General features: G+C 39.6%; 1 protein-coding gene across 5 annotated transcripts in view; it reads right to left on the minus strand.

The window, feature by feature from the left end:
• Positions 1 to 1,820: 1,820 nt before the first annotated feature.
• Positions 1,821 to 27,328, minus strand: part of nipblb (NIPBL cohesin loading factor b) — a 38,834-nt gene continuing 13,326 nt past the window's right edge. For 2 of the 5 annotated variants that reach the window (XM_007244790.4, XM_007244789.4), the window contains exons 3-47: positions 26,390 to 26,555; positions 25,354 to 25,454; positions 23,502 to 23,613; positions 23,240 to 23,391; positions 22,137 to 22,288; positions 21,922 to 22,012; positions 21,231 to 21,767; positions 19,021 to 20,577; positions 18,689 to 18,862; positions 16,857 to 17,039; positions 16,616 to 16,687; positions 16,435 to 16,521; positions 15,879 to 15,985; positions 15,663 to 15,749; positions 15,290 to 15,521; positions 14,409 to 14,560; positions 14,234 to 14,314; positions 14,047 to 14,147; positions 13,807 to 13,939; positions 13,191 to 13,273; positions 12,958 to 13,090; positions 12,691 to 12,834; positions 12,455 to 12,541; positions 12,145 to 12,365; positions 11,872 to 11,974; positions 11,568 to 11,666; positions 11,163 to 11,309; positions 10,111 to 10,245; positions 9,844 to 9,942; positions 9,353 to 9,406; positions 9,095 to 9,203; positions 8,851 to 8,987; positions 8,550 to 8,690; positions 8,351 to 8,444; positions 7,000 to 7,154; positions 6,807 to 6,897; positions 6,455 to 6,628; positions 6,166 to 6,356; positions 5,951 to 6,058; positions 5,223 to 5,423; positions 4,990 to 5,136; positions 4,557 to 4,894; positions 4,019 to 4,193; positions 3,365 to 3,541; positions 1,821 to 2,958 (exon numbers count right to left, since the gene is read on the minus strand). In XM_007244790.4, coding sequence (XP_007244852.3) covers positions 2,593 to 2,958; positions 3,365 to 3,541; positions 4,019 to 4,193; positions 4,557 to 4,894; positions 4,990 to 5,136; positions 5,223 to 5,423; positions 5,951 to 6,058; positions 6,166 to 6,356; positions 6,455 to 6,628; positions 6,807 to 6,897; positions 7,000 to 7,154; positions 8,351 to 8,444; positions 8,550 to 8,690; positions 8,851 to 8,987; positions 9,095 to 9,203; positions 9,353 to 9,406; positions 9,844 to 9,942; positions 10,111 to 10,245; positions 11,163 to 11,309; positions 11,568 to 11,666; positions 11,872 to 11,974; positions 12,145 to 12,365; positions 12,455 to 12,541; positions 12,691 to 12,834; positions 12,958 to 13,090; positions 13,191 to 13,273; positions 13,807 to 13,939; positions 14,047 to 14,147; positions 14,234 to 14,314; positions 14,409 to 14,560; positions 15,290 to 15,521; positions 15,663 to 15,749; positions 15,879 to 15,985; positions 16,435 to 16,521; positions 16,616 to 16,687; positions 16,857 to 17,039; positions 18,689 to 18,862; positions 19,021 to 20,577; positions 21,231 to 21,767; positions 21,922 to 22,012; positions 22,137 to 22,288; positions 23,240 to 23,391; positions 23,502 to 23,613; positions 25,354 to 25,454; positions 26,390 to 26,555 — 8,186 coding nt within the window. In that variant the 3' untranslated portion in view covers positions 1,821 to 2,592. The remainder of the gene's footprint in view (positions 2,959 to 3,364; positions 3,542 to 4,018; positions 4,194 to 4,556; positions 4,895 to 4,989; positions 5,137 to 5,222; positions 5,424 to 5,950; positions 6,059 to 6,165; positions 6,357 to 6,454; positions 6,629 to 6,806; positions 6,898 to 6,999; positions 7,155 to 8,350; positions 8,445 to 8,549; positions 8,691 to 8,850; positions 8,988 to 9,094; positions 9,204 to 9,352; positions 9,407 to 9,843; positions 9,943 to 10,110; positions 10,246 to 11,162; positions 11,310 to 11,567; positions 11,667 to 11,871; positions 11,975 to 12,144; positions 12,366 to 12,454; positions 12,542 to 12,690; positions 12,835 to 12,957; positions 13,091 to 13,190; positions 13,274 to 13,806; positions 13,940 to 14,046; positions 14,148 to 14,233; positions 14,315 to 14,408; positions 14,561 to 15,289; positions 15,522 to 15,662; positions 15,750 to 15,878; positions 15,986 to 16,434; positions 16,522 to 16,615; positions 16,688 to 16,856; positions 17,040 to 18,688; positions 18,863 to 19,020; positions 20,578 to 21,230; positions 21,768 to 21,921; positions 22,013 to 22,136; positions 22,289 to 23,239; positions 23,392 to 23,501; positions 23,614 to 25,353; positions 25,455 to 26,389; positions 26,556 to 27,328) is intronic. The other 3 variants (XM_007244791.4, XM_007244793.4, XM_007244792.4) reach the window with 3 other exon arrangements.

The raw sequence follows: 27,328 nt of genomic DNA on the forward strand, positions 1-27,328 counted from the left end.
GCAATAAAAATGTTTTTTTAAAACATATTTTTATTTGCTTAATATATATTTACAAAACAAATTAAAAATAGGTTCTAAAAACAAAAAATGCACAAGCATATACATATTTATATGAAGGGGCTCTCAAATATTTATAAACTATATGAGATATTTAAATATTAAAATACAATATATTTATTTTCATTTTGTTTTTTTTTATTATTATTTTTTGCATATATGGATGGATGGATGGATGCTCTTATCTGGGGAGATGTTAACTTGTGGTTTCTGAGGCTGGTTATTTTGATTAACTTATCCTGTGCAGTTAATCACTACAGAAACCCAAACTTCATGTGGCCTTCAGGTTAGTTCAAGAACAGTAGACTGTAGAGAGCTTTGTGGAATAGGTTTCCATGAACAAGCAGCTCCAAGCCTCACATCACCAAATGCAAGACAAGTGAGTGAATACTTTTGGCAATAAAGTGTGTATATATCAGTTCCACACAATTTTTTTTAGTCCCATTTTCCATTTATATTTTATCCTCAGTTAACTCACATTTCATTAACACTGGCACAAAATGAACACATCTTCTCGTCAGGCCCAAGATTACATTGCATGTCCAAACCATGACATTTGCTTAAACAGGTCTGTGACCAGAAGCTTTGATCACAGTGTTTAGTTATTGAAAGTATATCACACTCTGAGAACTGCATCAGAACTTGTTTCTGTAGCCTACAGTGAATATTCATGGTCTGCTGTCCAGTGCTCAAACTCTCCAGTAACTTTCATATTTGGATTACAACTTTAATACAAATGTGGCCTACAAAATATCTGTAAATAGCTACTGCTTTTATTTTTGTCATTATACTTATACACCTGTACAGTGTTACACAGTGTCCACATATCCCAAAAAAAGCTGGGGTCAGACCTCAGGGTCAACCATGCTACAATACCAGTGGAGAAGATGGGGATAGTGGCAACACAACCCTCTAACTGCAGAACCACTACTTATTGTAGTGCAGCACAGTCACTCAGACCTGATGTTGAACCCAGTATCCCACATAGTTTGATAGGTCACTTGCAGACAGTGGTGTTATCCATTGTGCCACAACACCCACCAGTGCCATTTAGTATTCATTTTGATTTTAGCTATTAAAAAAATCACCAGAATCATTTTAATTAAATAATTTACACAGTAAAGGTTTTTCCCATAAACTGAGCAGCATCCTACACAGGGTCTTATTCTGAGATATTCAAATTATAAACCATTAGAGCACACTGCCACATCCTTGTTTCCTGCAACCTGCAAATGACCATATTTGTAGCTCTGATATTGGATCTTTTCTCGTTGCTACGTTCACAGTAAATAAGAGAGTGATTTTTGGATCTCCTTGTGAGCAGTCACCTTCCATCCTGTTAAGAAAGTGAAAGTTTCATGAATATATTCCTTAACTCCTCCATACATCAATGTAGGACAGGAAGAAGAATAACACTGTACACATTAAGCCCTTCAGTAGTAACTGTAATTATATGAAAGTGAAGACCAGCAGTCCATCCTGGTGGTGGTAGACACAAGAAGATCGTTATGTAGCTCATCAGAAAGTGAGAACTTTACTCTGTATACAGTGAGAACTTTTCTGTAAAATTAAAAGTGGGGTTATAGGGATTTGATTACGGCAAACTTCTCTCCTATCATTAGAAAAAAAACAATACAATTGAATCACTAAACACTAATAAAGCAGCTTCACTTTTCAGAAAAAGGGAGACTCAGATCGTCTTACAACTGCTAGTGCTAAAAAAAATAATAATGATAATAAAAGTCAAATGCAAACAAGACAAGTAACAAAGAGAAGTAAAAAAATTTATTGCAGTATTTGTTCCGCCAGAAGTGCTGGGGATCCCTTTTTTCTCTCTAGGGTGACCTAATACATCAAAATCTACATTTACAAAAAAATCTCCCCCTGCATGTAGGCCACAGATACTGCATGCTCTGCTTTTAACAGAATAAATTATGTCCAGGAGACTCCATTGTACAGCATGAGTAAACAAAAAAAAAGGAGTAAAACATAAAGCAGAGGAAATATTTAAAAGTTTTTTTCCCTGGACACTGAGCTAAGCTAAAGAAATCCATCCGGTGCTAGGTTTAACTCCAAGAACACTTTATTAAGAACATCAACAGACTAATTTCCAACATTCACTTTAAGTTTATTTTTTTAAACAGATTTTTTCGTCAGATATAAACATTTTTGTTTTCGTTTGTTGTTTTTTATGTTAAACTATGATACAGTGGGAGTAAAAATCACACGACCAAGTTGCTGCACAACAGCGAAGGAGCTCCCACACAATGTTTTCCAAACATTTCCTTCTGAATGTTTCTGTCCTGTTTAACTTAACTTTAACGGGTCCGGTATCTTCTGCTGCAGGTCCTCGTGTTAAAATGCTATCCCCGCCCCTCCTCCCTCTCTCATACTGTTTCCATCTTCGTGACAGTGGATCTCAAGGTTTCTGTGAGTCTGTAGTATTCTTGCCTTACTGTCTGGGTTTAGAAAATGTTGGATCCCAATAAAGTTTGGCTGCTGAGAGTTCATGTAGGAGTAACTGTAGTTAATTAATTAGCTGGAAGTCCCCTCCTTGGCTGCGTACAGTGATCGTAAAGTCTGCACCATTTTGTTAGTCAGCTTGTGAGCACTCGTCAAGGCGATTTTCTTGTAAATGATGTCCGACTCCTTGATAGTGTCCACCCAAGGCACCAGTTTGCGTCCGTCTCGTTTCTTGGCCTCTGCCCAAGTGCCGGAGTAGGAGCCGGCCATCCAGTGCACGCTGTAACCGTTGCTCGTCTTCTGGATGACGCGCGCTATCTGCGGCCGGTCCTTGTACTTGGGGCAGCAGATAGCGATGACGTCCATGGCTTCTACCGTCTCGTTCAAATGACCTGATGCGTCTGCAGAGTCGCCGCCTCTCCTGGATCGCCGTGATGCCTGGAGAAGGAAATGAAGGAAAAAAATAATTATAAAAACATACATAAAAGATTTTACTGGATAAAGTTATTCAAAGCGGAAAAAGCACTTATTTCTAAAGCAAATAAGAGTAAAAAAAATTATAGTATCAAATTAATCAAATAATACTTTTTTGTAGAGCACATTTCCTAACCTGCGTCAATGCAAAGCAGATTAACACAAATCTGGTAATAAGAAAAACATCAACAGCCAAAGGGCCACAGTGGCAAGAAAAAAAAGAAAGAAATAAAAATCTCCCGTCCTCCTCTAAACAGTTACTAATTATAAAAGGTATGGCTTGAAAAAAATGAAAAAAAAAAAAAATCACTGGGGCACTGATTTAATCATAATAGTTATCATAAGAATAATAAAAGCAGTATCAACTTACTCCAGGTGCTTTCTCTTCTCCGTCGCTTTCTTCATCGTAAGAGTCAGCAGCGTTGTTCTTCGGGCTGGAGCCTCCCAGAAGAGCAGTGATGGCTTTGTTTCTGGCGTGGGTGCTGGCTGACGCCTCGCCTTCCTCATCCTCCTCATCAGGGTCCAAGTGCTCCATCAGTACCTTAAACTGTAAAGAAAAAAAATACATGACATGAGTCACGTGAATCAACAGATCAATTTAATATTTAATATCATTCAGAGGAGAACATGGCAAATATTTACTGAAGTCAATCCAAAAGTTAAACATCTGTAGAAAACTTCTGATTAGTTTGACATGACTGGCTCAAATGTGGACAACGTTGCATAGATATATTCATTGGTCTCATCCAAAATGTGTACCTTTACAGTGTAGCTGGCTTTGGGAGGTGAGACATGTTGAGTTCAGCAAAATAAAAGCTAAGATCAAAAAAGGCAGTTGGGGAAATAAAATTTAAAAAAATCTGTATATCTGAATACAAACCTGTACTAACTTTACATTCATCAAAACTAACATTTTGATAAATGGTGACAGCGGAGAATTCATAAATCTCTCAACTACACCTGGTGTGTGGTAGAGTTTGGTGTGTGGTAGAGGGGTGGGGAGGAACTTTTAGGATATACTTACGTCCAAGTATTGCTTGACAATCTTCCTCTTGATGTCGTCTGTGAGCTCGGCATTTGAAAGGCCGTTGGCCAGGAACTCTAGCGTCTGCCGTGGGTTGAAATGCACGTTGTTTTTCCTGTTTACTGCCTTGTCATACACCTTCGCTGACTCCGTTGGAGAATACTTCTGGATTTTGCTGTTAAGAAAGAATGAGTTGCAAAGACAAAGACAAATAATTTGATCAGATATAATTATTTTTATAGTACAGTGAATTAGCTTTCCAAGACAAAGAGACAGATAAGACACGCCTTTTACAGCAAGGGTCTTAAACCTTATCTTTAAAAAAAAAAAAAGCGTAGAGTGGCTGCAGGTTTTTATTCCAGTTAAGCAAAAGGAAATGTGATTAGTTGTTTAAAGACTGACAGACTGATTAAACAAGTGGAGTCAGGTTTGCTACTGATGGTATAAAAAACTTACAGCCACACCTGCCCTTTTTGGGGATCAGGCATGAGAACCCCACATTCCTGTGTTAGGAACTGAATCAAGGTGTGATGCCTACCTATCTGAGAAGCCATAAAGGTTCTTCAGATGCTGTTTGAGGACCAAGAGAAGCAGGATGCCCTGAGAGGCATTGGCGAAATCCAGCAGAGGGAGCGGGTTGTCTGGCAGACGGTCCATGACCTTTTCCACGTCTTCGACATCCAGGTCGGAGTCGGAGTCCACGTTTGCTGCAGCCCTCTTGGGCCTTTTGGCTCTGTGAACCACCTCATCTTCATCGCTGCTGCTGCTGCTGCTGCTTGACGACTCATCTTCGTCTTCCTCATCTGAACTGTATTTCTTTTCTCGCACCTTCTTCTTCCTTTTCTTTTCTCGCGGCCTTGGTTCCTTTAGTAAAGACTACATTCGAAAGAAGTGACGTTAAGAAGTGTTAAGGCGAATGCATATGCTTACTACAAAACACAAAAAAAAGTCAGTCACAGAGAGACTCTCACCTCTTTGAAGGACTGTAAAAGGTTGCTGCCAGACACGGACAGCGTGATGTCAATGTGGTGCATGATGAAGAGAGGCTCTTCTTGGCTCTGGAAGGGGAAACACGCTAGGTTGTCTGCAATGAACAGCAACATGTTCACCTCCGTCTTCTGCAATAGAACAAAAACAAAAAAAAGTTCTTTAGTGTTTAGAGAACATCCGTAATATTTTAACCTTGTATAATCCCACAACTCACCGCACTGTCGTCAAACAGGTTGAGCAAGGAGATGAGGAAGGCTCGCCGGTGCTGTCTGTTTCCCCGCACCATTGTAAAAAGGTGAGAGCAGAGGGCTGAGCTGTTTTCATCCTGACGGAAACCTCTGATGATTGTGTCCTTAGAGGCCATGATGGCCTGCTGGACCTGGTAGGACATCTTCATCCCAGCCACAGCCTTCATCTGTTTTTTTTGTTACATCAACACACAAAGATTGAAAGATGAAATTGAATCATATAAAAGCAGAAAACAAAAAGCCTTCACACATTATAGCCGAGTAGCCAAGTGCACCATGAAGTAAGAGCACCATCCTCAATTATATTAAGGTAAAGCATAACACAGATCTACAAATTTCAGTTTGTTATTCAGCTTCTCTACATCCATCACTCACAAGGGAGTTTTTGGGAGCAAGTCAAGCTGTACAGCGCCTAAAAACTACAGTATTAAATATTAAAATTCTTGCATATCATTCATATTTCAAGTCTCATGGTATACATTTCTTTGGTAATGGTTTAATTTAATGTTATAATGAGAAAATACAGTGTGGCATGTTGTGTCATTAAAGTCTTTGAACGCCAGCTGGTGTCACCGTGAGTCATAAATTCTTCACAAGAGATTCCAATTTTTAAAGTGCTGTTTGGCACAACTGGTGTGTGATGCCCTGAATGCAGAATAAGCAAAGGTAGGCTAAATGGGCTGAGGTCACTCACATGAATAAATCCTGTGTACTTCTTATCAATCTCCACCAGTTGCTGGTCTGCTTTATTCCTCATTGTAGGTTCTGGATCGGTCCCCATGGCGATTAAATAGGGTACACACTGTGAAAAAATTCATATAAAAGCCATTTAGATGCTGTAGAATAAAGTAACACACAACAAGTGCTGGATATATAGTGACTATTGCAGTTCCTGCAGTGATTCTGTACCTGTACAGGGTGAATGAGACCCTGGTTGAGTGTTAGGGCGATGACGTTGAGGGCAAAGTGTCGTACGCTGGACTGCGTGTGGAAGAAGGCCTCCAGCACCTGCTTGAGGTACAGCTGCATGATTGAGCTACTCATTCCTGAGGAGATATCCCCCATCTCCTTGAGGTCCTCTTGCTTGGAAAGCTTTTTCCCTGCAGGGGCACAGAGCAAATTACGGGTTTTAGAACACCGTAACTCTGCTTACAGTTAAAATAATTAGGAGATTTGAGGGTGTGTAACAGGTACTCACACTCCCTGTCAGCCTCCTGCATGCGCGTGTCCTCCTCCTGCAGGTACGTCTGCAGATTCTTCAGCACCTGGATTTTTAGGTTTACTGACGTCTTCCTGTCCGAGAGGAGGCCGTTGTACAGGGTCTTCACCTCGGGGACAAACATCAGCCCAGGGTGCTGGATAAAGAGGAAACCTAGAGAAAAAGCAATGAAGCAGGTTAAGTTAATTTTTTTTTCAACCAAAATTTCTTCCCAATTCTGCTCAACCAATTAGCCCACCTAATTATGAGGACAGAAACATGCCTCCTCCGATACATGTAACGTAACATCTGAGAGGAACATTAACAATTCACATTAGAAGCTGAAGCATACCTAAACCAATAATGGCCTTGCTCTGCACCTCCTCATCCTCATTCTTGGTGAAGTAGAGCAGAAGCTCCAGCACCTTGTCCTTAATGACAACCTGCACAAGAACACACAGAGACCACCACACAAAACGTAAGTGACATTATATACAACAACAGACGAAAAATGTTGTTTGCAGTAGAAATGTCCTTAAGCATACCTTGTTATTGCCTTTAAAATCCTCAAGGTCGAAGTCGAAGTGCCTGCACAGAGCTCCCACAGTGAAGAGGGAACGAAGCAGCGCAGGCTTGTTGGACACAAGGACTGTGCTGTTTGAGTCTTCCTGATGCTGGGTCTTCAGTTTGTTTAAAGCCCCTGTGGAACATTGGATAATAAAATACATTATTGTTTGAGTCAGCACACAAAACTACAGAAACACAATCAGGAAACTATTAAGGGTGTTTCTACACTCTAAAGTCTGAACTGAGCATCATGTGTTCGGTCTGGTTAATTTTGGTTTTACACTGCAGTTTGGAAACTGAGCGCAGTAAAGCACATTCTACTACATCCTGTCGTCATTACCTGCAATAGCTAGGACTCCCCATACTCAACATAAATTGAAGGGTGAACATCTATGATTGGTGTGCTGTCAGTTTGGCAAGCTGCTTTTCCAGGTGTTGTGCCAAATTCTGCCTCCCTGCTTAAATTAGACTCTCTTCAAGTGTTTTGTGCGTCAATCAGCAGAATGAACTAAACAGATTCCCATTGGATTACTTTTATTTTTGTTTATAAATAAGGTTTAATCTACAGTTACATCAGATAGAGAAATCACCAGTGTAATCTGCTGCACAACACTAATTAGGCTACGTTCACATTACAAGGCACATTGCTCAAATCCGATTTTTTGCTCACACCAGCAAAAGTCGCCTTCTTCACAAACAACAAAAAAACTAATTTGTGAGACGACTTGTAGCTTTCTATAGGGAAATGGATGAAGTGTTAGCAGCTCATATGTGGAGCATCTTTTGCTGGAAAGGAGAAACAGGAAACTCAGGTCGAGGAGGTGAAAAAAGGCCAGGTGGTTTGCTTTTGCTGTTTTTGCAGCTGTAGCTGCACAGCTGCACCAAGAGTGCTGTGTGTGGGTATGAGAGAGAAGCACGTAGCGCACGCGTAAAAGCAAAAAGAGGCATACATTTCGATTTGACTGTTCACATTCATGTTACATGTCCATGGATCATATATGTATCAGATTCATGAAAGTAACTCGAATCTGATTTAAAAAAAAAAAAAAAAAAAAAAAAAAAAAAAAAAAACAGATTTGGCTTGATCACACGACCATGAAAAGATTGATTTTTTATCAGATCTGAGCCACATTGAGCAACAAACTCAATTTCCAATAACTAGTCTGAAACTCTGAAGCATCTAAATAAGTGTGCTCACTCTGCTAAACAAGACCAACTTTCTGACCACAAAACACTTCTTAGACGCATGCGATTTTGATTCCAAAGGTCTAGATCAAACAAGATAAGTGTGAAAGCACCCCAAAAATGTATAAACTCCACTGCACTTACCGTAATATCGATTAAAACAAGCCCAGACAAACTTGTAGTTGTGAGTGACCTTGTTCACCACTGCTCCGAGGCAGCTCACGCAATGCTGCACAACCTGTGGAGGAGAGAGATAAAGAAAAACACCACAGTGAGGCAGTGAATTCAGGGTTATGGCACAAATCAAGTCTCTCTCTCTCAGAAGTGTGAAGCCTGTACTGACCGTCATGCCGTATTTGATGATGAGCTTCATCAGGTCTTCCTCGATAGTGGTGAGGAAGGTCTCGCTGGGGTGGTCCATGAGAGGCACCACCAGCTCCAAGATCTTAGCCACATTACAAATCACCATAAAATCGTTCTGGTTCTGGAATTGTGGAAGACAACAAGCATGAAATTAAACTTGTGATATTTCAAAGGAGACTTAAGGATCCATTTAAGATGCACTTGCACCAGTGAACCACTAGATGGCCACACTACACAACTTAAAAGTTAAGCAGCAGAAGTTTTAAGAGTTTGGTCCTCACATTGCACTTGGTAGTTAGATAGGGCTGCATGGTCATGGCATGTTTCACCATCAGCTGTGCTCGGTTCTTGCTGAACAGGTATAGCGTGGTGATGCAGGACACCAAGCGATTCGAGTTCCCCCCTTTATTCTCACAGTCTGATGAACAGAGAAAGCATAAATTAAACATTTTGATAAATATGTACATTTTTACTGTGCACTTAAAATGTAGAAAAAAATGGGGTCTAGTAAGTCAGGAACATTACCATCTGGAGCTTCTTCATATTTGAGAATGTGTTCCACTAGATTGTCGACAAGCTGAGCACAAGCCTTCCTGGCTGGCTTGTAGGAAGCGTCTTCCTCTGTCTTTAGCAGCTGCACCAATGTAAATAGAGACCACAGTGAAAAAAAGGCAAAAAGGAAAAAACAGGGACAAAAAATCTACAGATAAACACATACAAAGCATTACCATTATACATAACTGTAATATTCTGCATATAAAATGTAATGAATTGTATGCTCACATTTTGAAGCAGCTGTTCAAACCAGTCATAACCCGAATCTTTGCATGCAGATACCTGTCAAAAGAAATTTTCACGGTTCATCAAACACGAACTGACAGCATTTTAATAACCCATTTATTAATTTATAGCTCTACCCAACTTTCTACATAAGAGCTGGAAGGCCAATTAGTCGATACCAATTCATATAAAAACTTTACATTTGTATCACTGCTCATATCACCAGGAGAGTGAAGACTTCTAGCATGTCCCAGATCCAATATATTAGCTAACAGATGACTGTTCACCAACATCAGATTGGGAGTGACCCAACAATTGAGCCAATTGTGCTCTCTCAGACTCTGGCTGCTGAAGCAGGCAGCAGGATCCAGAATTCAACCATTCAAAACAATCATTGATTCAATCATACCGACACCATTTTTGTCTCAAAAGCCAAGATCACATTAAAACACATTTAAAACATTAAAATAAACATAATTAAAACTGTGATTTACCACATCAGTGATGTTGAGGATCTTCCTGGTCATGGCTTCCTTGTCATGGTTGGGAGTTGGGGTGAACCAGAGCTTCTGGAATGTTTCATTCACCAGTTTCTGAAGCACAGAGTTCAAAACAGACCAAGTGTTATCAATAAGTGAAGAGATCAAACCCCTCAGTGTCTACTGTGGTACAGATAACAAAAAATCTCAAATAACAGACAGGTGATTGATTAAAAAAATATTTTAAATACATAAGGTATAACAAACAGATGGGATATACACCTTAATGCCTTCTTCGTCGTTGACCCTCCGGATCATCTTCACACACATCTCTGTGATCTTGTTGAACGTGGGCTGCTCCAGACAGATGTCTCGCAAGATCTTAATCACCCTCTTCCTCACGCTGATTCCCGTGTCCTGCAGAGAAGAGTCCAAGCACGAGCATTCATTACCAAGCCTTCTCATCATTTCAACATCATTATCTCTCCACAGCCTATAGGTGGCAGCAGAGAGTTGCTGAGGATTTTACCTAAGGTGAACTTTCATACTCAGAATGAACTTTAATCTAGAAAGGGACTGTCGTCAACCCAGCGGTAACTCTCATTGTTCGGACTGCAGTATGGGGCTATTCAACATGAATGCCTAAAAGGCAACACATTTTGACATCGGCTGCATCTAATCCCATTACAGTTGGCTTTGAGGTTCACAAGCCAACTAAGGGCAATGGGACCGCACAACAGACCCACACCTTTGCACATGTTTGGCTTTATTTATTTTTATTTACTTCTTTACTAGAGATGCACAAACATTTTTGCCCAGAAAATCTCATTTCAAAGATTCGCAGTCAACCAAGGGTCAAGTAAGTCCCTGTTTAATCGCAGAGCCGCGATACACAGGGACAATGTGTTGCTTGGGGTTTAAGCGCAGACATATAAGAAATAAAAATTTTAGAATTAATCACATTTTGGTAAGATGTACACTACTTTACACTACTATATCAACATGACCTCAATAAAATTTGCTGACCAGTCTTACATTTACCATTGCATCAATTACTGCATCTCCATACATATAGTATTACTACAACAGGTGAGCATGCTACTCCAATATGCTACTCTAACACTTGTTTTTTTGTATTTTATTTTATAGGAAACTATTAATAAAAGCATACATCTTCCAAACTGCTATAACTTAAAAGTTCACTGATCTTTAAAAGAATATAAATCAATACTATGCAAAAATCTTATCACTATATCAGGGGCTAAAATAGTTGTAAGATGATGATAGTGTTGTTTATTGGAAAAATAAATAAATAAATAGAATAAAATACATACCAGTATTCTCTCAATGAGCATGTCATAGTACTGCTCGGTTAGCTGGGGGCGACTCAGTACAAATCTTCCAACAAGCTCTACAGCAGCTTCTCGTACACTGGTTGAGTTATCCATCAACCGTCCATGGACTCCACGCTGCATATCCAACTGCACACACACACACACACAAATACAATAAGTGTGTAACTTTTTTTTTAAACACACACTCATTCTATGTTTTTGCTTCGTTTTCTACATTTTAAATTATCATTGAAGACATAGGAAAGAGAATGGGTGTGTCCAAACTGTTCTACCTGATTGCAACATTAAAAGCTTAGCATCAAAACAAACTTAGTAAGAATGAAAGCAGAAGTAACACCCAAACATATTTTTTTACGCAGATATGCTCATTTTTACGTCACTCACCCGGGCCAGAATGCTGGGATCCACAGCCACCACCTCAGACAGACACTTCATCGCTTTTGTTCTCACAGCGATGGCACTCTCGCCCAGCACTCTCAAGATCTGAACAATGACACAAAGAAGCACAGAACTTTAACACTACATCTCACACTTACTTATTTGTCACTGTTAAAACACCCTTGCAAATAAGCTTTTTAATTAATTAATAAACAAATAAACAAACTTTACTTAAACTTGAACAACACTTCAATTGAATCTTTAAAAAGTTTTAAAAGATGTGTATGAGAATAAAAGAGCAAAATATTACCTGCGTTAAATAAATATCAAAGCTCTGTGCAAACGGCCTCATAGAGGCCAAATATCGCACAACTAAACAGGCATCATCGTAGTCCACTGTATCAGAGTTCATTCTAAAAAGGAGACCAAAAAAAAGAAGCCAAGTTAGGGGAGGCAGGCCTTTTATCTTAGGTTATTATAGAGCCAAAAAATAAACAAAACATAAAAGTTTAACACAGCTTACACAGATGATACGCAAGTTCTCAGTGAGACATTAGACAGACAGACAGACAGGGCAACTTACTTTAGTGTGGTGAACTGAGAGGGCGTGGTCTTGATTATGGACCGCAAGAACTTCTTGCGAGCCTCAGCTCTCTGCATGATCTCGCCCGTAGTCTCCACATCCTTGGTGTGATGCTGGCCCTCGGACGAGTCGTCGTCCTTCTGGTTTTGGGACTTCATAGCCTTCTCAGTCTCTGTGGTACTGTCCCGAAACCACTGCGCGATGTAGAACTTCCGAGAAAACTAGACAAAAACAAGACAAGCAGACTATTTAGATACTTTTTGATTGCTAATCGAAATTAAGAAAACTTCACTTTCAGAACTTATCTTACCACAAGAGAAGGGTCAGTGTCTATGTTCTCATTCAAGTAGTCCAACAAGGCTTTCTGCAGCTGCTGCGTCTCGTCATTTCCAGGCGTCTAAATGAGAAATTAAAGACATGAATGAACTCAAAACAAGGATGAAAGCCTTCGTAGATATGAATTATGTTACAATTTCCTAGTCCTAATTCTTGACAAATTGTAACATGAAATGCAGTATAAGCTGCGAACACAACTGGATTTTTTACCTCTTTGAGGATGCGGTCTATGGAGCGCTGGTCCATCTTGCTGGTGACTGCATCCTTCCTTAGACGTGCAGCAACTGTGCCCAAGTAATCCAAAGATGCCACTCTCAGTGCCATCTCAGTTTGCTTGTTACTAAACTGGTGCACCTGAGGACAAGAAACAGTGAAAAACATAAGATTGTGCTTCAGAGTTGCGCACTGCACTGGAAAAGATCTGACAATAAGACAACCAAGCTCAGATAAAGAGCAGCAGAACAGAACCACACTCACCAGCAACCGGCCCAGGAGACTGAGGAGCAGCTCAGCAGCTGGCCACTCGGGCTTGTTCACTGTCGAGAGGAGATCCTGCACAAAGTTCTCGAACAGAGGCCGGTAGTCCTCCTCTCCCTGTTTGCTACCACATCTATAAAAAAAAAACATGAGCAGGATAACAAGGTTAAAGAAGATCTTGTTACTAAGTTGTTTTATTAGACTATAAGCAGGGTGTCTGAGACGAAACTCACTTTTTGAGGAAAACTGATAGGAAGTTCTGTGCCGTTCTCATTGCAGTTTCATAGGAGTTTGTGATGAGGACATCCTGGTCCACCTTTAAAAAACAGAACTAATGCATTAACCAGCTAATCTTTCCACAGGAAAGAGCAATCAGATATTTCTCTAATTTTGCCCTTACAACAACAGTGAGATTTGTATTTCTTTAATAAAGAAGACTTAAAATAACTCAAAAAGAAGATTTTATTGATGTATGTGTTTTTTTGTTGAAAGTGCTTAACCTTAGAGCAATTTAGATTGGATTCAGGGGTTAAGGATTGCAGCAACTTTGAATGAGGCTCAGTGTAGAAGCTGCAGATTTAATGATGGATCAGCAGCACTTTCGGGCTGTCTTTCTCAGTTGGCACACAGACTTCTACAGGATTTTAAATGGGTATTATTCTAAATAGTAAAATCTGTTTCATCCTAAGAGAACATTACAGAAGCCCTGTATAATGATACACTACTAAGTTGGCTGTAAATGTTTAAATGCAGCATCCATCAGTATTGGCAATTAACTAATGCTACTAAAAGACAATTGTGATCGGTACTGGTCACAAAAACACTGACAGGCCTATGCCTAATCTTTACCTTTTTGTCATACTCATCATCAGTGTTGTCCTTGTCATTAGGCAGATGCACCACACACTGAATGAGCTGAAGCACCAGAGCAGTCACCATCTGGATATACATGGGCTCGCCATCAACATCACTGCTGTTCAACCTGAAAGACAGGCAAAGCCGAAAAATTTGAAGAAAATGGACATCATTCCTTTTTAAAAGTCAAGAAATGGCTCTCAAATACAAACATTAACATAGTTTAGCTGCTACCTGAAGTTCCTTAAGCTCCTCTTGCTGGTGGGCAGCCTGGCTAGAGATGTAAAGATCTCCTCAAGAATTAGCTGCCTGTGTTTCTCGTACCGGGAAAAGACCTGAGGAGGAAAGTCACAATCAGTCAATTTCAGGACTACTACTATTTACTTGTTTGTGACGTCCTTCAAAAATGAATGAAACTCACCGCGGTCACCAGCTTGATGGCACAGAGCTGCAGTTCACTGACATTCTCCACAAAGAACGGAGTGATTCCCATGGAAGAGACCTACAGAGGCAGAGATGGTGATTAGAAAGAAGTGATTCTAAAGAACTATAGAAATAACACCCACAAGACCTGTTAAACAGAGACTCCGGCTCACCTGCAGGATTGTAGTGTCTGTCAGGAGCTGGATCTCCAACAGCTCAGAAATGTTGCTGACGATGTCGCATACTTTGTTGTAGAGCATGACAATCACCCTCTGCTTGTGCGTGGAGCACTTGGCTCGTTTGGCTTTCGAGCTCAGCATCCCACCTGTGATATATTGATAACCAGAGTAAAAGGTTTTATGTAGTTCCTTAATTAATAACATTGTCCAACCAGGTCGGCACAATTTGATATTTTGTAATTTTGCGATATACAGGTCTGGAAAAATGGCAAGACCACTTCAGTTTCTGAATCAGTTCCTCTGATTTTGCAACATTTGTCCCAAATTCCAAATAAAAATATTGTCATTTAAAGTTTTCAAATAATGCAAAGAAAACAAGTTCATATTCATAACATTTCAGAAATCAATATTTGGTGGAATAAACCGGGTTTTCATGCATCTTGGCATGTTCTCCTCCACCAGTCTTACACACTGCTTTTGGATAACTTTATGCCACTCTTGGTGCAAAAAATCAAGCAGCTCAGCTTGGTTTGATGGTATGTGGTTTTTAATATTTTTTAAAATCAAATAAAATTAATTTTTAAGTGGTCACATTTTTTTCCAGATCTGTATATTGCAGTATTAAAAAAAAAAAACTATGCAGGAAATTGATGGTCAATGATCCAAGTTGATGATCCAATATGTTACAATGAGACTTAAATACAAAAAAAAATCATAAGTAAATATAATGTGCCCCTAGTTAATACATCATGGAAAACAATAATAGTATTAATTTTTTCTTAAAATTATTTAAAAATAATATTTGCCATTTTTCTGTCCTGCGATGAGACTACTTGATAAAAAATAAATTTCTAAAACGATATTTCATCACTGACCTCCATGAGGGCCCACTCTGTAGACAGGGTCATACTGGGGGTAGAGGGTGTTCTGCAGGTGGAACTTTGTGTACTGTAGCACCCTTTCGATCACATCCTCGATATAGACAGCTTTGGGCATCCGTGTCGAGGTCATGATGTTCAGCGCAGTCAGACAGGCGTCAGCTGATTTGGTCACCCGTTCCATGATGAGGTCACGCCACAAGCGCTCCTCATCCTCTGCATCGTTGCCCTAAGATGTGGAGGGAGACGCAAGGAAGAGCGTGTGAGGGAGAATTCAGTCTGACTGGTATTTACATCAGAGATGCAGTTCAAGCACAGGAAAGAGAGAGAGAGATGTGCTTCTGCAGACGATAAGCTAAGGTAAACTCACATGGTTCATAAGTGTTGAGAGCTTGGATCCATCCTGAATGTTCTTCTCTAATATTCCCAGCACCTTTACAAGCTTCTCGGACGAAATCTGCAGAGCAGAGGACTCAAAGTAAAAAAAAAAAAAAAAAATAATAATAATAATAATAATAATAAAAAAAGTCATAGGAACAGGTCTAAACACTCCAAAAACTCTCTACACAAGCTACTAACAGCTCACCCTGTATGTGATGCCCATGGCTTTGATTTTGGCCGATTCACTGCCCAGCTCACTCAGCTGGTGCTTCCCAAGAAGCAACTCCTGAGGGATCTCGTCATCATCTGCAGCTAGGAAATAAGCGGAAGAATTTCTTAATACCTCAGTCTTACACACCATCGTTATACAGCATTTAATACATCATAGATTGCCTTCAATAAAAGAATCTTAACTGAAATCATTTGTAGTCCTGATGAACATTCAAAGTCCTGGCACAATCAATTCTAATATATTAAATGTAAAAACAGAGTGGTCTGGTAGGTTTGGTACATGTAATTGTTTATATATAATATATAAATATATATATAAACCCACATACTCTACAATACAGAGCTATATATTTAACAGGAGCAATAGATTTACATTAATCAACTTTAAATTATTAGTAGTAGTATTCTTCCACAGGCTCTGTACAATTACACATTATCACCAGGGAGGTTCCCCAAACCTCAAAACTTATGGACAGTCACTTTAATGAACAAATAAAATATATATATATATATATTAAATCCATACACACCTAATGATAAGTCCACATCCTCCAAGTTTTCTAATATATTGTCCACACTTGCAGTGAACCTCTTAAACGTCGAGGAGTCCATCATTTCTGGTAGTCATAAAAAAAAAAGAAACATAGAATTGAGTTAGACATAGAATATTATCAACACTGTAATAAAAAATTGACCAGAGATTGAAGTTACCTTCTGGAGTTAACTTCGGTTCATAAGCTTTCCTCTTCTTCTGCTTCTCCTTCATCTTCATCTTTCGGGCAACTGAAATAAAATAAAAAATAATAATAAAAAAGATATAATTTTTTTTTGTAATAAAAATGAAAGCCACAGTGCTTAGGCCATACTGTCAATAGGAGCCATATGATTACTTAAAAAAAGCACAAAAATACCTATATAAATAAGAACCCATATCTTTATAACATGCACTCACTCTCGCTCATGCTGGGAGGGGGCGTGCCTTCGTCTGAGTCGTCTGAACTCTGGTCTCTGTATCGGCTGCCTGATCCTCTACGGCCGTCATGATGTCCTCCACTCCGCCTGCGCTCCCCTTTCCGGTCCTTCTCTTCACACTCCCACGTCCGGTCCCGATCCTTTTTCGACCGTTTCGGAGCCGCTGAGAGTTCAGAAGAAGAGATGCTCAAATTGGACTGTGATTTGCACGGCTCTAATCAACCAATTCTCTCTTTCCACTTAATCTGGTCCTGAAACAGCATTAGCAATATATCTACATGACTACAGTGACAGTGGTAAGGGTGGCAGTGCTGGGTTTATCATAGTGATTGAAGCAATACATTTTAAAATTTTAAAGAATTATTATTATTTTTTTTTTTTACAATTATTTTTACTTTGCACAAGCCTCTTTTAGGCTTTTTTTTTACTTTCCCTGCACAGTTATTTTGTTAGTTTGTTTATTTTTATGTCACATTCTATCTGTGCAAATAAACAAATAAATAAAAAAATAAATAAAATAAATAAATAAAAAATGCTTCATTAGTGTAGGTACAAGTCAGCTTTCAGTAGGACCGGACAATAATTCAGTTTCAAGCTATACCACAAAAGAAAATATGTTTCAGTAACTGATATTTTCAAACATATCAGTTCACATTATTTACAGCATCTGTCACTGAATTTGGCTTTTACATTGTGTGGTAATTTTGACAATATTGTCCATGCTTATTTTTCAGCATCTAGCTTTTGGCCGACTAAGCTTTTGGTCACCATGGCTCCACATTTGACGAACAACAACAGTTAAACCAATGAACGTCAAGTAAACAATAATGAAAGACTGAGAAACAAGAATAATATAGTAAAACAGCAGTCAAACCTGAAGACTACCAAAATCACCAGTTTTGAACATTACGCAAATCCAGAACTGATAAACTTTTATAAAACACAACAGCAGACCAAGAAAGAGTCCAACATAAACTCAGGACAGCAGAAATCTCAAGATAATGAAAAAAAAAAAAAAGTCTGTCTGACAGAAGTTACTGACAAATTCACACTTTGTCATCTATCTCTCTATTTCTCACCATGTGCACATGTCTTCTTCGCTCTCTTTTTTTTCCTCTCTCTCTCTCTCTCTCACTCACTCGCTCACTTGCTCCATTACACATTAACAACGCATCGACAATTAAATTCAGCTTCAACAATTTTTTAGTCAACATCGATTACGCTGACTAATGACTGCAGCCCTAGTCATCATAATCAATAATGCTGCAATTTATGTAAACTTGTGAAAATAATCACCAAACAACGCTTCTATAAGAAGATAAAGATTGCATACACACTGAATTCTAACTTTGTTTTGGCAAGGTTGAAACCTGGCACTGTCATCTAATCTGAATTCTAATGAGAGGAGAAAAAAAATATCAAGAGTAACCCCTGAAACTAGCTGTCATAACCTGGTCATGTCAAAAGGTTATAGACTTAAAACAATAACTTCATACAAAGGATCTGCAAATGTCTTATATAGGAACAGATCACTGAGCTTTTAATCACACGATTCATTCTGTAAGTATGAGCAATTATTGAGCTAAATATAGAAATAAAGTATTATATACATCCTTGTACACACGTACCAGAAAACATGCTTATTTTGGGTTCAAACTTTAGGCAATTAAATAAAATTCAAAGTAAATGGAAGAAACTGAATTTTTTAAAATAACTTTCCTGATTTGAGGTTGTAAGTACCCATGCTTGACAAGCAGATGTCATTATCTGTTGAAGCCCAAGACAAAAAAGAAGCAGATGATTTCTACTCACATTCCACGGAGGCGCTGTCCTCACCAGAGCTGACCTCAGCATACTTGGGCTTCTCGTTTACCGTACTCCGTTTGCGTTTGTTCATCTTCACCCTCTCACAAAGAGGCATGGTGGACTCGATTTCTGCAAGCAGATGAGGAGGAAGCTCCTTGAGCACCGACTCATCAATCCCCCCTTGAAACAGGTTGATAAAGGACATTACTCCTTTATTGAAATAAATTATGGATCCACAAAGTCATCCAGCATAACGCATGGATACTTCTTAGCTTCTAAACCGAGATGTTGATTCAAACAATAAAACCTAAACAATGTCCCCCACACAGCGGCCTTACCTTTCGAAGACTTCCCAAAGGACGACCGATTCTTGCTTGACTTTGAGCTGCGAGAGTGCCGTTCCTTGATGATCTTCTGCACTTCATCGTAGGAGAGCTTCTGTAGTACCACCACAGGCTTGGGCCGTTTGCTGATGTTCTCCACCAGACCCAACCTCTCCAGTTTGACTCGCGGCTGACCCCAGCTCTCTGGCCGTGGGATTTCTGCTGGTGTTGCTGCTGAAGTTGGTGCTGTTGCTGCTGGTGGCACGTTCCCATCTTTATCACGCTTCAGTTTGGGAATGACAAAATTCTTCAGTGCGCCAGACTTGACACCCAGCAGGTAGTCAGGGAACTCGGCAGCTTTGCTATCGGTGGAGGACTGCTTGCTGTCATCAGAGCGGTGTCTGTTACCATCAGAGCTTCGTTTCTCCTCTTTGTTGTTGGAGGATTTTAGGTCAGAACGTTCAGAGCGTTCCGATCGGTCAGTGCGATCAGAGCGCTCAGATCGTTCCGAGCGATCGGTGTGATCAGAACGTTCCAAGCGATCAGAGCGCTCCGAGCGTTCTGAGCGGTCAGAGCGCTGTTTATTCTCCTGTTTTACCCGGGGACTATCTGGCCGTGAACGCTGCTCAGGTGAACGTTTCTCCTTGTGTTCTTTGGACTCGGTTCGGTGCTTTCTCTCTCGGTTTTCACGATCCCGGTCTCGGTTTTCTCTGTCCCGATTCCCTCTGTCTCGGTTCTCCCGATCCCGTTCCTTATCACGTCCATGTCGGTCATGTTCCACCTTACCTTTTGGTGTGTCTGGCCTACGAACTTTGACAGCATCATTGTCACGGTCTTTTTCTTTCTCTTTTTCCTTGTCTTTTTCCTTGTCCTTTTCTTTCTCTTTTTCCTTGTCTTTGTCCCTCTCTCGGTCTCTGTCCTTGTCCTTGTCTTTCTCTCGGTCTCTGTCCTTGTTCCTCTCCCGGTCTTTGTGTTTTTCCTCTCTGTGGCTGTCCCGAGAGACCTCGGAGCGACTTTCGTGTTTTCGTGGCGTATCTGTGCCTCGTCCTTCAGACCGGACCTTTTCAGGTTTACCATCATGCCGATGTTTCGATGCATCTGACCGTTTGTCTGATCCCTGCGTCTTGCTTGTAGAGTCCCGTCGGCTGTCGTGCTTGTGTTTAGGCGTCTCCGGACGGCCTTCTGAAGCGGTTTTCTGTGGCGTTTCTGCTCGTTGCTTGATGACCTCAGGCCGACCATCAACCGCTCTCTGCGCCTCTCCATCAGTTTTTGATTTGAGCCGCAGAACCCCAGCCGAGTCCGACCCATCTTCAGGCCAGCGCTGTGCCTCCAGGGCAGGTGTGGGACAGGAGTCGAGCTGCCCCTCTGCCCTGCCTGCCTGTTGTAGGTCTATACTGACCATCAGGGCTGGTCTGTTAGTCCCATTGCTGGCAGCGCTAGCCTCCTGAGGTGCCAATTTGTTTCCCGCACTACCCCCGCCTCCCACCCCAGGACCACCTGTTGCTCCTGCAGTACCACCAGCACCAGGCTCCTGAGGGTACGAGTCCTGTTTTCGCTTCTTCAGAGGTTTATCTAAACAAAAGATACAAACGACAGAATAAAAGTTATTTACAGGTACGTATGCTCAAGTGCTCAATTTAGCTTTTGAGAAATTAACTGCCCTACAACAAAAATGTAATTAATATTGTTTCATAAAACAACTAACAACTCACGTGCCAGCTTGAGCATTATTTCACAATATAGCCAAGACAGCCTTAATTTTTTTTATTAATAAATAAAATAAGCACTTAGTAGATTTGACAGGACAATACCTTTTTTCATTCAAACCCAAGGTAAACCTCAGCACTGGCAAGTACTGAAACTGATTCAACATTTTTTGTTTAAAAATGACTAAACTTTCTATTACGCTATTTTATTGAAGCACTTTAATTAAAATAAACACCTTAAAATCAGCCAAACCACTTAAGCACACTACTACCCCATAGAAAGAAACACACAGCTTACATCAAGCCACAGTAAGTGTGTGCTATTTTAGGTCTGGTTTCTTAAAAGGAAAGAATTAATTCTTTTACCTCTAATATCCAATCCAGCATTTTCTGCTGATATCAGCCCAGTGCAGATATTAATTAAGAGGAATACACTGGTCCAAACAAGCATTGATCCAGTTGTCAAGTCATACATTTACATTAATGTCCATTAAAATTATGACAGAAAACAAAATGTACCTTTATCCTGAACCTCTTTGGAGCCTCGTTCTCGCTCAATAGCCGACTCCCGTTCTATCCTCTCAATCTCAGCCAGCGCGTCCATCTCGGCCTCGTCGTACGGCGTCCCGCTGACTCCTCCAGGCTGTTTCGCAGTGACTGTCCCAGTGTTCTGCAGCACGGGGACCTGCTGGTATCCTGACTGTTCTGGGGGGCACTGGCCTGCAGCCAGCCGTTCCTGGGGGTTCCTGGGGTAGGGCAAGCTGTTGCAGGGCAGTTCGTTTTCAGCGTCTGAGCCATGCTCCACGCTGGGCATGAGGTCGGTCGACTGGTCTGTCTCAGAAGACTTGACCCGCGACAGCTTCAGCGTGAGCTTGGTAGAGTCCTTGGAGGGAGAGCTGACAATGTCGTACATGGCGCCCTTGTCTCCTTCCTCCTTGATCATTTTCTTCTGCTTCTTTTTCCGGTCGGGTGAGTCCATGAGAAGGTCAGGAGCAGCATCCCGCGGTGAGGTATACGGGGGCGGAGACTGAAGAATGAGAGGTGGCCGCGATCCAACTGAAAACGAAAGTAATACAAATCTGTTGACTGCAGAGTCTAAGATAGATGTGTGGGTGAGCAGAGTGGAAAACTAATGCAACTATCTCTGCTTGCACTGAGAGGGTAAGGGTTGCAGTGCAGCTACTGTGTTTGTAAGTGGCTTAAAACGTACCTTTCGGAGTCCCTTCGCTTCCAGCAGGCGAGCATACCGATTGGGGCGATCGGAGAGGGAAGGAAGCGTTTCTCATGGAAGGATCACTCTCCTAGAAAACCCAAACCACAGTGATTGCCAAGTCAACTCTTTAATAAACAAACACCTCCTAACCTGTGGTGACCAAACCTGTTGCTCAACACCAAACTCTACATAATATGATATAATCCACTCACCTCACTTCCCAATCTGTGGACGATGTTCATGTACTCTTCATTGGAGCAATGCCGTGCATTGTGATTGGCTGAATTACTTGACATTTGCCCAGAGACTTTACTGTCGTGGATGTTCCTAATGCCACCAGGCACCATGGGACTTGCAACAGACACTGCAGAAAAAAATCACAATATGATTAATGTATTAAAGTAATTATCTACAGTGCTTCCAACCTTTCTGGATGGATATCTAATGTCAGTGTTTAAGCCATATATTAATCGGTTGGGGAACATAGTACTAAAACAAGGAAAGATGCTTATATATGTTTTAACCAGTTATGTTAATCGTCTGGAGAACGTGGTACTCAAGGAAAGATGCTTATATGTGATTATATTATGCCATAGACCACTGAAATCGTGTCGTCATTTTGTAGCCGGCACCAATTTGTTATGCCCATATTTGGAACGGTCAATTACTATGTCAATTTAGTGTGCATAGGCATTAGCTTATATGTAACAATATTTCAGTGATTACCCGGAAATAAATGCATAGTGTTCTGAATATATTTATTCACCAAAGACTATAGACCAATCATCGATTCTTAAAGCTCCACTAGGTAGGATTGAGATTTTGTGCTTGTGGGCTCCCCCTACAGTTGTGGAGTATAATAAATGTTTCAAGCGGATCAGTTTCTCTTTCTCGTTTTCTGGCTTTCACAGACATATTCGGTCTCTTTCCAGCTTCTGCCAGAGTGTCTGTATGTAAGTTTGTAAAGAATGAACCAGTAGTCCTTGTAGAACTCTTAGAACAAAATTTGGAAAGCAGGTCGCAGTTCTCGTGAGCGTTGGTAGCAGCCGCCTCGGAAAACTTACAGAGTCTGGTTTGAGCTCAGAGGAGCTCCGGCACAGACACGAGAGCACCGCTATTCCTCCTATTACACCTCAATGCAGCGCTGCAGTGAGTTTCAAGCTGTAATTTTACTTCTTTAAAAAGATCAAAAATCAAGGTAATCCTACCTAGTGCTGCTTTAATACTGAAAATTTGTGTTCGACTATAGTAAATGCTCAATTAATGGTCTATGTGCACACATCATTTCAGCCATCATGTCAGTGTGATGACCCACCTTGTTGGATCTGTTGATGTTGAGAGTAGCTGGGAGGGTGAGGGTACTGCATGTAGCCGGCAGGACTCTGTGGAGCATAGGGGCTGGGTACAGGGCTGTTCTGCTGAGGCATGAATCGAGCCCCAGAGCCCGTCTGAGGCTGAACGAAGCGACTATTGAGAAAAAGGAACTTGTTACTATACAGACAACCTGAACAGCATTTAGAATTTTATACAAATATTACATAATCAAAAAGTGTCAGAGGAGAGATCTGGCATAATACCTGGGAGGGCTGGGAGTAACAGTGGTTTGCTGGTAATTTGTGGATGCCGGGCTTCCATGCATGGAATTGTGAGACATTTTATATGGCGGCATCATTGGCTGTTGCATTATACCTTTATTTAAAAAAAAAAAAAAAAACAGAAGATTAAACAAGCATTCATAACACAATATAGATCACATATAAACAAACCACCCTATTATCATAATTTTAGTATTAAAAAATGTATATATATTATATGCATTATAAGGGTTTGACCACATTTGATTGGGCTCCAATTTTAGTAATAATATTTGGGAAAGTTATTTATTATTATTTTATTAATATTATTATTTGTAAATAATATTATAGATAGATAGATAGATAGATAGATAGATAGATAGATAGATAGATAGATAGATAGATAGATAGAAAGATAGATAGAAAGATAGATAGATAGATAGAAAGATAGAAAGATAGATAGATAGATAGATAGATAGATAGATAGATACTTTATTGATCCCGAAGGAAATTTAGCAGCCAGTAGCAATTATACAACACAGTAGAAACAAAAACAATACACAGTAGAAACAAACAATAAGTGTAGTACAATACACTTATTGAGGGATAAAATTCTAAATTGAGACTTAAAAAAATATATACATAAATATATAAATACAAAAAAACTATAGAAAGTGTGGAAGTAAACAGTCGTAGATATGAGGTAGTGCAGTAAAAGAATAAACTAAGTATAGGAGGTATTAGTAGATATGACTATTAAACAAACATAAACATGTGCAAGTATTATATTTAAGTTAGGTGCGTAGTGTAGTGTCTAGGGGTGCAAAAGTACAGGATGTACAGTAAAGTGTCCCGGAGTGCAAATGTACAGGATGTACAGTAAAGTGTCCAGGAGTGCAAGTGTACAGGATGTTTACTATAATTTATATAATAGATTGGCTATATTTGGGGCACTTTTTGTCCAAATTTTTAAAACTTTGTTTTAAGATATGACTAAATGATGCTGTTGAGCATTGTCGACAGCTACCATTACTTAAAACACTTCTTGACATTAATTAACACAACACAAATGTTTAGGGGGTTTTAGGACAAGAACATGAAATATGTTAGAATGTACATCAGAGTACAATTCACACATTGCTTATTGAATCACTGTTGAAAACAACATATGAACACAGGGAGCACAGTGATTGGCTTATTATAAAGAGACATCTCTCTGGGTGACCAAACTGATTAATATTTCTAGTAATTAACCAACATTGCTGCATAGGGCTGTATTAACACAATATTAACACGTTACAATAACAATAATTCATTAAATAAGACCAGTAATTATTGCAAATTAATTTTTCTGATGTTTGGAAGTATAGACCGTTTGCTGTGGGCATAACTTGGCAGCTTCTCTCTATTTTTATATTATCCAAATCAATTTAATATTGTATCAAGTGAAATTAGTAAATATATTTTGATATAAATTTCAGCCATATCGTCCTGCCCTACTGCTGTACAAAGCAAAACTTCAGGTGCGAAATTATTTGCTTTTTTTTAATTGACTGAATTTATAACCTGTTCTTCACATACAAATAGTTATTTTTAACATTAGGATGGCAAAGAAAATAATGGCTATATTAATATATTAAATATTGAATATGAATGTGATAACTGGGTATGACTAAATGAACAATAACATTTCTCAACTACACAAAACAATCAGTTCTGATCCAAGGCCAGAGAGAATTAATAAAAGGGCTCTGCTGCACTAGGCCTTGCACTGTGCTCCACTGGGTTCTGAGTCAAAGGCAATGTCTCCATGTCTTCTCCTTACCGCCCTGAACCCTGTATCGGGTGGGCATACTTTTCTCCCTGAAGATGTTGGGGTTCCTGGTCAGCACCGTCTGCAGCAGCACCGGCATGTCTCCCTCTGGGTCATCACTGCCCAGATTGTCCTTCAGCTCTCTGTGACAAAGAGGAACACAGTGTGATTTAGTTTGAAAGCAGATTTCTTTTAGGGATTTCTTTAATGTTCTACAAAGGTTCTTCCAATCATTAGATAGGCCACCCCAGATTACACTGGTCTACAACAAGTGGGAGGGTTTTTATTCAGAGACACCTTCATCTGCTCAAACTGCTGCTAATATCATGACATGGTTGAACATGCTCTGATAAAAACAATGCTGCCTGATCCATTACGTCTGCTAGGGTCATAGCTCAGATAGCTTTACCCTTCGTAAAACCAGCATGGACACAATATTTTAGGGGAAAATGACATACAGTAAGGTAACAGCTGCATAACTATTACACAAAGATTCCTAAATATGCAAAAATAGAAAATAATTGTAAAGTTGATTCACAAACATCCTTATATGTAATCAATTTAGAACTAATTCTATGACAACATAAAGTTGAGAGTAAAGCTAAGACTCAAAGACTTCTAAAGAGAGTTAAACTAGAAAATAAATTCTAAATGGCAAAATTTGAAAAACAACAATCCAAAAGTTTTATATAGAGTTGTGTAATTGCACACAGCATGTGGAAGAGTCATTTTTATTTAAGGTTTATATCAATAAATTGCTGTTAAATTCTGTGTGAGTATCTTGCTTAATTTATTTTGTTAATTCATTAAAAAAGTTAAAATGTAGAGAACAATTACATAAAAAAACAACCAAAAAACTGATTTTAAAATGCATATACAAAAATTTACAGGGCTGAACGTGCCTGGACACAAACACCATTAGTTCAAATAATTTGTCCTTTTCTAACTCGAGAATACTACGGTTTCAAATGTAAAAGGAAAAATCTTAGGGACTGCTGTTTCCTCCAGATCATCACACGACTAATCCAGTTATTATCTAATTATAAATATTTATTTAGTATAGAGAAGAGATACTCACATGTGCTCGGTGGAGACCTGGTTGAGGCTGTGGGCCAGCTGGGAGACAAGGTTGTCATCCCTGCGAGCCAAGAGACAGTTGACCTCCTCTGCAATCCTCCCATTGTACAGCAGGCTCTTAGTGGTGGTTGCAGGGAGAGGGGAAGGCAAGGGAAGCTGGTTTAACACTGGAAGACGTAAAGAAAATTATTACTTAATTCATTTGTTTCATAATTTATCTATTAATTAATTTATTATTGTAATAAATTTGAGTAAAATCATCAAGAGAAACAGCAAAAAAAGGAAACATCAAGAAGAAAAGACATCCTGTGCTTTTAATTGGACAGGTCAGTCTAAACAGAATAAAGACCTTCACAAGTGTTCACAAGCACTGAAATCATTTTTATAGCAGACAGAAAACCTTTCTAAAAACCGCCCTGTAATACACCATGCTTTCTGGACTGTCTCTGTATCTCTGAAATGTACCAATGCTTAATCATTTTGTATATAAAACAAGGCTGTGCAACAGAGCACCAGACTAACATAGTCCCAAGTTAAAGTTACACCTTTCAGCATAGAGCCAATCAGCTTTCTGATAAACCCACAGGAGAAGAGGCATATTGGTAACCCATTGTGGCAGTATACAAATATGGTAAACAAATAAATGCAACTGTATTGATTAAAAACAAACAAAAAAATAAATAAATATGTATTTTGAGACTGAGGATTTTCAGTTATGGACAACATCTTTGGAATGGTTGTATATAAAAAAAAAAAAAATAGTTAAATAAATAATAATAATAATTTAAAAAAAATGTAGTCTGGAGGTCTGATTTATTTTTCAGCATTGTCATCACTATATGAACATGCTCGATATTCACGCTGCAGGATGTGCACGGTCACACTTCACAAACTAGACCACGTCAAGACATAACATGCTTGATTCAGAAGAAAAAACAAT

The sequence above is a fragment of the Astyanax mexicanus genome, chromosome 20 (genome assembly GCF_023375975.1).
Source record: "Astyanax mexicanus isolate ESR-SI-001 chromosome 20, AstMex3_surface, whole genome shotgun sequence".
Lineage (NCBI taxonomy): Eukaryota > Metazoa > Chordata > Actinopteri > Characiformes > Acestrorhamphidae > Astyanax > Astyanax mexicanus.